We start from the raw sequence: 8,593 nt of genomic DNA on the forward strand, positions 1-8,593 counted from the left end.
GGTTCATCACCGAATTAACCAAAGCCCTCCACCGGACCCTGTCCTGGGCCCACAAAATCCAGTCTCCTTCAACTCCTATCTCCCACAGATCCCGCCTGAGATTATCCTCCCATCTACGTCTAGGTCTCCCCAGAGGTCTCTTCCCCTCAGGCTTCCACACCTCTTGTCCCATCCATGCTCGCTACATGTCCCGCCCATCTCACTCTTCTCGACTTAATCACCCTCACAAAACTGGGGGAGCAGTACAGATTTTTAAACTGTAGAAAACATCCATAAATTATAATAAATTCTTCTAGGGTCTAAGAAGAATTCATTAAACAAACTCACCGTGAAAGCTTCAGATCATACGTTGGTATAATTAATCAAAATTAAATAGAATCATGCTCTTTTAATATTTGCAATAAATGCGTTCACAGTATGCAATTAAATAAATCTGTACGTAAAGAGAAGCCAAAAACCGAATTCGCATACAAATGGAAGAGAAGATAATGTTAACTAAGGTCATTAGAGTTGACTTTTTTTATCTATGAATAGGGCTCTTCATATGTTTCTCATACAGAAAAGATATAAGAATTTTAATTACCACTGACCCAGACACAGAATCTCAAGAAATCTAGATATCTCTCTCCTTCCACTGGATCCCATCCCAAGTCTGGATATTCTTTCTCAACAAGCTCAGAGTTTGATTGCAAACCACAACGGGAAAGATAGATGGCAATTTTCTCCAAGTAATGTTCTCTGAAAAACAAGTATATGCTTCACATAGAATCATATGAATGACAAATTTTCAAATAATTATATTCAAATAACTGTCGCAGTATGCTGTCTATAGAATCCAAACAATCTAAGTCATCCACTAAGCAATACATTAATCTGTATCTGCCATATTTCATGGCACGATCTGTATCATGAAAGCGAACTTAAGATTAAGGCAGAAGGCTAATCAAGAGTACTGACCTAAGTGCAAGAGCCAATTCAGTATTTTCCATGAGTGAGGAATAAGCCACATCCAGAGGCGTACTGCCACGCAGAGATGGTCGCGAGAGAAGAATGTTACTATTCTCCAGAAGAGATGCAAAATGGTCAAACATAGCCTTCTGGTTCTGACGAGAAGTCCTGCAGAAGTGGCACAGGAATCGGCAACAAGCTACGACCATCTCGTGAGAGGTGTCCTGATTTGAACAATACAAAAATGCGAAGATAGAAATAAAATAAAACTTACATTAAATTAAAGTAGTGTCCATAACTAATTTGTACAGAGAAAAATTTTTACAATTCCATTACTAAGTGAGATTTGAGGTTCTCATGGCAGCAAGCATGATGATGGCTGTCTTATCGGTTGTTGCACCATGTAGTCTGGCATAAGTTCATTGACGTTTGAGAGGTGGTGCCGCCTCGATCATCAGGGCAATGATTACTCAGCAACCCAGAAGATGACCACCGTCAATTCCATTAGTGTTATAATTCATTTTTGTATGACATTTTGATAATTAAATGGGGAAAACATGCAATTGTCTTAACAACTGTTACATGTAATAAGTAGATATGAACAAATAAGTCAATTATGAAAGTAAATGCAGTATTTTCAACATGACATGGAACAGTGTAATGAACAACATCATACCCATGCAGTTCTAGTAGGCACACACTAGTATTTCATAAGAAACGTTTAGATGTGTTTACATGTCATCATACAAACTTCAAACATTTAGATGAAATAAAACATCAAATCAAAACATTCTGTTGGCCGCCATATTGTTATATTATTTTATTTTTATTTGTAGTGTTCTGTGTGACGACAGGTCCATACGAACAGGATCCTTCCATCCTTTTCTCGGACTGGGACCTGTTCATATACGTTCTTCGCAGATGATCCAGAAGTGGTTTGCCATTGCCTTCTTCTGTGTGTGAATGGAGTAATTGTTGGGATGCCACGGAGGAAAACTCCGTGTTGCCTAGACCACGGCCTTGCCCAACACAAGTTATAAATTCGAACCCGAGACCCCAGGATTACAAGGCCAGCGTTCTAACCGCTAGACCACCTCATCTTATTATTATTTAGTGTTCTGTGTGACGACATGTCCATATGAACAGGATCCTTTTCTCGGACTGGGACCTGTTCATATACGTTCTTGGCAGATGATCCAGAAGTGGTTTGCCATTGCCTTCTTCTGTGTGTGAATGGAGTAATTGTTGGGATGCCACGGAGGAAAACTCCAACACAAGTTATAAATTCGGGCCCATAAGTTTTCATGGTAGCACTCTTTGTTCTGTTCAGTGCAGATTCCAGTGGTATACAACAGCAGTGGTCACACTGAATAATAGGATATGTAGACAGACGTGAGAAGCTTGATAACAGGGTTAAAAGAAGGATGAAATACGTTCCCTCTGCATGCTAAACAAATACTGAGAAGTGGTACTGAATTTCAACCTTCTCCTTTTGAGGCAATTCTCCTTCTTGTTCCGTGACTTGAGTTTGTGTCTGGGTGTCTGACTGGGCCTGAGCTCGTCTGCCAAGAGTATTCATCATCACTGCCATCACATTTTCATGGACACGCAGGATTCTAATCAGGTCAGGATGCTGGAAGAATATATAGTTGTTCACCAGTTTCCTAAAAAATAATATATATTAAGTGCATTTAGAACAATGTACAGCAGTTAACATAATAATGGATTCAGTATTATGAATGTTCAAATAGTAGCCTGGAAAGAACATACGACCCCCAGTGGCATCTTTTATAACAGATAATAAACTTTTCATTATAATTTTTACACTCCACCTCAAGTGCGTCATTGCTGCACGCATTCCAATAACGGCATTATGTCATCATTGCACTAACGTAACCCAGTGTCACTGTTGTGCAAAAATGTGTTCTGACAATGATCTCTACTCCCAGTGTGGGACAACATAAAAGTAAAAACACAATTTACTATCTAACATAACTCCAAAATCTTTTATACAGTCAAAATGGAAAATTGAAACATCATTTACATAGTAATTAAAATTATACTTTTAGTCTCAAGTGTGAAAGATATAATTTTAGTTTTCTAAATATTAATTCCATACAGTTTACACTACATTACTTTTGTACAAAATCAATCATATCTCTTTTTAACCCTTGAAATTATTTGGAAACTGCCAGGTCCACTAGTTGTGTATAATTACGTGAGAAAAAATAAACAACAATAAGAATAATCACCATAATTACTGGTGAAACCAACTTACCATAGTCGTTCTCTCATCAGGCCCTCCTCCTCTTGCGACATCTGCACAGGCAACAGAGATCTTATCTGACTCAAACCAACCCACATTTGAGCGACATCATCCTTTGTCTTACTGTTAATTATGTATGTCTTCTGTAATGATCTAATGAGCTCACCAATGCTGTCATACTGTCGCACCAACAAGCTGAAATATTAAACAATGCTTAACATATATAATTTTTTACATCTGTAAAAAATTATATATGTTGAGAAGCCTCTAGAGGAGGCTAGGGCTCGATTTTGGGCTGTTACGCCATAGTAGTAGTAGTAATTCATAGCTTAGACTTTTTCAAAAAAATGTCTACGTGTACATGAAAGTACAATGTTACGTATGTTGCAAATAATAAGAACTTTAGTGAGAATGAGTGTTATGTAACACCACATATGACAGTTACCATAACTGATTCTGGGGGTGGGGGGGGGATCAGAAACCTTTAGTCATTGTCGTCAACATTAATCTCTACTGTCTGTATGTCTCAGCTTATGTACAATTCAGATGCCATTATGCCAATGTCATTGCTATACTGCAATACCGTGAATAGGTTAAAATCATTTTTTGAAGTTTGCTTGGACATCCACTCAGTTTATGAATTATGAATTGACACTAAGTGTTATCAACCATGGGCTATTAAGACAGCTTCAGTAACTAGAAAATTCACCTAGTGTATTATAAGTCTCATTATTTCGCGTGACAATAACTTGATTCACGGAACCAAAGGACTGGTCTAAGAAATAAAAATATTTATAGAATTTTTTTACTTCAATTTAAACACTTTCCAATGGAACACATTTGCAGAACCAAGAGCATAAATTGCCTAGTTATACTTGTAGGTTAAAAATTTTTCACAGAACATCAAGTTACTAAGCATAATTGCATTATAAGCCAACAATTCTTGGAATAAAGAAAGACAATAAAACAGAGGAAACAAATGAAATGAAAATGAAATATTCATGAACAAGAGGGATGCGCGGAAGAGGGTTTGTGTCACCGAGGCAACCGGCAACAGGAAAAGTGTCTGAAGAAACAATCATTGTCAACTTACCTGAACATTTCTCGTACAAGCTTAGATGTTTCAATCTGAGACTCTTCAGCCCACCTTACAATTGTACTAATTAATATTTTTCTGAAAACCTCTGTAACAGTTACATAAGATGGTTAAACAAGATATAATAAAACTAGTAAAAAGCCCATTTAAATTCAATGGGGAATCTTTCATATCCAAATCCCTCACTCTCTCTTCTTCTCCTTTATCCTTTTGTATCTTCTTCAAACCTTTCTCCCATCTCTCTTTCTTACTTTCCTTCTTTTACTCGTATTCATTTCCAATCCCTTTCACATATCAGTATCCTTGAACCTTCCCATCCTTCGTAATAACCGAACCCCTCTTTTTAGTTCACACAACACATCACAGCGACTACTTCACTTTTACAAATTATCATCATGCGGATATTTGACATGGAAAAATTTAATCTCAAGATGCTACATAATGTGGAAATTATCAAATTTAATCAAAATTCACTTATTCCGTTCTTGAGTTGTTTCATGAATATGGGCAAATGGACTGAGTGATTTTAGAAGGTGTTCCTCAAAGTTGCAAACACACCTAAACAGGATAATAAATAATGATAAATACTAAAACAATCACAGCTCATGATAAGCAATAAAACTGTCCCTAACACATTGCTGGGATTATGTAATAAGACTTAGGACTAACAGCTTACCTTCTGGTGATTTCTTTAAAGGTTCTTCTACTTCTTTGGGTTCTATTTCCCGTTCTTTCACAGAATTGATAAAATTAAATAAACGCTTGAATGGGCGAGACTTCGCCACATCTGCTGCGAGTTCCTGAAGAAAACATGAAAATTCCTAACTGGTGACCACTCTTGACAGCTTATCACAGCAATATGGACTTCCCTTACAGCAAAACAATACACCATCTTCACCTCACCTCAGTTTCTTCAGGCTCCTGCAGAGCACTTAGTGAAACGTAGGACATAAGCCTGTCGTGGAACTTAGCCAGACGCTCGGCCTTGCTCTTCTCCACAGGGGCAATTCTCCCTCTCTTCTCCCTCCAAGTTCTTAAAGCCAAGAATTGCATTCATCTGCAAAAAAATCAATAAAACACAATTATTCTGCAATTTTTCCACAAATTTAGAATTCTGTCAAATGAAGAATCTTTTTAACAATGATTTTTGTACAAGTTATGTTCTCCAGTTTTATGATTAACCTTCAAAGGTTGAAAGGGATGTGTGTGAGTGGATGAATGGCACTATATTGTAATCATATATTTTATTTATTAATATGAGCTCAGACGTTGAAAAATGTCCTATACGCTGTTTAGCGTCACGTATAAATGTTTTACGTAGCAATTATAATTCACAGACTTCAGTTATGTATATTCAACTGAAGTTCATACCTTTCCATCAGTAATGGATGTAAAATTAAAACAAGGCATGAATTAAAACAAACCTTCAGAATAATGTCAGAGTCCTGAAAAAAAAAGTATACTGCAAGACGAGATTTGTTTAACTTCCGAACAGCATCCATAGTGACCAACAGTTCTAGCTTGTTTTATACAATTCATGCTGAATTGTTAGAGAGAAAGAAATCCAGCAAAAACTGAAAGTACGAAAGCACTTACTTGCTCTCGAGGTGGGCATCTGAATTCTCTGGTCTTCTTAGCTGCAACAGCTGATGGCATGTCAGACTGCTTGATTTCAACGTTTCTTCTCAGTTGATCCTATAATAAAAAACATTATAGGAAACAATAACATGAAACTAGCACATTACTCATAAGATTTGCTATGACCAATCTTATGTAAGAACCACAGTAACATCCCTTCTTAGAGTGAGCTATATGATGAAATAGACAGTTAGGTTTCTTATTATAATTCTAATATTTGATTCTCTTAAAGAATTTCTTGAAGGCTCACTCACTTACGTCAAACAAGTTGCATCTTATTCTGTTTAACTACGAAACTTCAATATCATTCTAAAGCTTAACGACAACAGGATAATATTAAAAACTATACAATGAACAAACTAGTAATGAAGAAATAATTATTTCAGTATTTTTCTTCCCACTGAAAAATATATTTAACGTTCTGTGACATTTTCACGAAAGGCCCCCTTAAAAACTACACGGTTTCAGTAATCTTGATAACTTGTAAGCAGTTACTTAATCAGTCGGAAAGATAAATTACTTCAGTTTAGTTAGTGTGTAATGTAAGTCAGTGTTTTTATAATAATTTTAAAACTTAATTTCAATATAAACTTGAAACATTCTTTCACTCTAAATTCCAAGTACTAATAACAATATTTTGTGTACAAAGTTTAGACAATTATTTAGAAAATGGAGTAGTTTGTAATTTATACCCTAGACTTGACAAATCTTGCAAATTTCTTGCTTTAAATAGAAATTTGAACCAGCAAACTATGGCATGTAATTAGAATAAATTATAGTTTTCTGGCTATTACTGTCTAGAAGTAGAACTTACAGTCTGAAGATCACTAATAAAATCATGACTGAAGGCGATGGTGGATTCCACTCTGTGCCGAAGCTGAATATCACAAAGGTGATGAAGCAAGTAACACATCTGAAGTTTAGCTCCTTCAGCCATCTTCATTTGTAACAAGCCCTTCTTATGCTCATCCTTACCATCTGCAAGGCACATTTTATACATGAGCATATTTTTTACTGAAATTTGGGACAGGCAGGTACATACAGACAATTAAATTTTGTCAAAATTCTTACAAGCAATCCATCCAGATAAATTCTGGCCTAGTGTACCGCTGAAGTAGGTTTTCTTTTATTTATTTAAGACCATATTAAACAGTCCAATGTGATAAGAGTTCATTTCAGATATCAAATCATCATGGAAAATGTGGGCATTTATGTATCGTGAATTGACAGGAAAAGATCAAAAGTTATTCATACAGCTAACTCAGTCTAGAAATAACTTCACAGACCCTGTGTCGAGGCACCAACAGTCAGGTCGTACAACACGACTACAAAACTGAGGGTTCGGACCTAAAGAAACCTGAAATAACTGAAAATAAATGTAAAGTAGTTACGTATATAAAGACAGATTTTTACAAAAACTTTACGTTCAGGTAAATGGGTTCATTCTCAAGAACAGAGCTTTCATTTGACATTCTAAGCTTAAAAATGCAATAAATACACTGTATTTTGTAACAAGGATCACTTTATATACATGTGCGTAGACCACGGGAATTTAGATGTCGTACCTAAAACATTAATGGTTTAGTTGTATGCTAGTGGCCAGCTCGAACGCACATAAGCCATAATGCAAGGCCAAGAAAGGTTAATATTTAAATGCTCTCTCTTCCCAGCTTTTATCTCAAATTATTATACACGTACAAAAATTACCTTTCTGAAATGATTCATCCCAAGTCCCTGGATCAATCGTGATCAGCGACTTAACAACATCCTCAACCAGCAACGAACGGTCCACCAGTTTCAGCGCGGGCCTGAAATAACATCGAACATTTTCATCAGTACACGCACGGCTCTTTATAAAGAATAAATCGAACCAAACCATTCCACAAATGCCCAAGTTTATACAATTTATACGCAGTAGTCTCTTGTAACTGGTCCCACAAAAACTATCTTTAATCGCCCTGATGACGGAGACAGTATGACCTCCGAAACGTTGGTTAACATCGACCAGACTACACAGCACAACAACCCAGAAGACAGAAATCTTCATACTCATCGCCCTGATGACGGAGGCAGTCTGACCTCCGAAACGTTGGTTAACATTGACCAGACTACACGGCGCAACAACCCAGAAGACGGAAGTCTTTATCTTTAATTGAATTCATTGAATACGTAAATATTCGACTTAGAAGCAATCTGACTGATAATATGATACAAACATATCATTTATTAAAATTTTATCATTAATATAAAAATGGGACCCTGTGGAACCAAACATGCAGTTTAAGAAATATTTTATCCAATTTGTTGCTTTACTACGAACAGGATTCAACTGTAACTGCGAGAATAAGAACCAATCACATCACAGACTTCAATAAATTCGAATCCCAATATCAAAAGAAATGTAATCCTGATTCAGCATTATAAAGTTTTTACGTGCACGTGTGTGTACGTATTTTCTCTTTTTTCACAGAGTACAACAAGTTTAACAACATTTTATTAGCAAAACAGAATTCTAATAATATTTTCTATTCTTCTTACAATAATTTAAAAATGTACGTCTGTCATATTCATCTGTGGTCTTAACTGATTCTGTTTTTAGGCAGCGCAGATTATGGTCCATTGCAGGATCTTCATATAATTCCTTT

At 36.1% G+C, this 8,593-nt stretch overlaps 1 protein-coding gene and 1 long non-coding RNA gene across 15 annotated transcripts in view; one reads left to right on the forward strand and one right to left on the reverse strand.

The window, feature by feature from the left end:
• Positions 1-4,461, forward strand: part of LOC147871793 (uncharacterized) — a 32,352-nt gene extending 27,891 nt beyond the window's left edge. The window contains exon 5 of the long non-coding RNA XR_015538293.1: positions 1,785-4,461. This is a non-coding gene — a long non-coding RNA (uncharacterized LOC147871793). The remainder of the gene's footprint in view (positions 1-1,784) is intronic.
• Positions 1-6,781, reverse strand: part of LOC110841044 (ryanodine receptor-like) — a 317,152-nt gene extending 310,371 nt beyond the window's left edge. For all 14 annotated transcript variants that reach the window (XM_087360112.1, XM_087360110.1, XM_087360111.1 and 11 more), the window contains exons 1-9: positions 6,763-6,781; positions 5,907-6,005; positions 5,214-5,367; positions 4,987-5,110; positions 4,308-4,398; positions 3,227-3,409; positions 2,432-2,612; positions 958-1,172; positions 584-738 (exon numbers count right to left, since the gene is read on the reverse strand). In XM_087360112.1, coding sequence (XP_087216238.1) covers positions 584-738; positions 958-1,172; positions 2,432-2,612; positions 3,227-3,409; positions 4,308-4,398; positions 4,987-5,110; positions 5,214-5,363 — 1,099 coding nt within the window. In that variant the 5' untranslated portion in view covers positions 5,364-5,367; positions 5,907-6,005; positions 6,763-6,781. The remainder of the gene's footprint in view (positions 1-583; positions 739-957; positions 1,173-2,431; positions 2,613-3,226; positions 3,410-4,307; positions 4,399-4,986; positions 5,111-5,213; positions 5,368-5,906; positions 6,006-6,762) is intronic.
• Positions 6,782-8,593: the final 1,812 nt, after the last annotated feature.

Source organism: Zootermopsis nevadensis, unplaced genomic scaffold (assembly GCF_977971745.1).
Source record: "Zootermopsis nevadensis isolate Lab colony 2312 unplaced genomic scaffold, Znev_1.0 Znev_ptg000038l, whole genome shotgun sequence".
Classification (NCBI taxonomy): Eukaryota; Metazoa; Arthropoda; class Insecta; order Blattodea; family Termopsidae; genus Zootermopsis; species Zootermopsis nevadensis.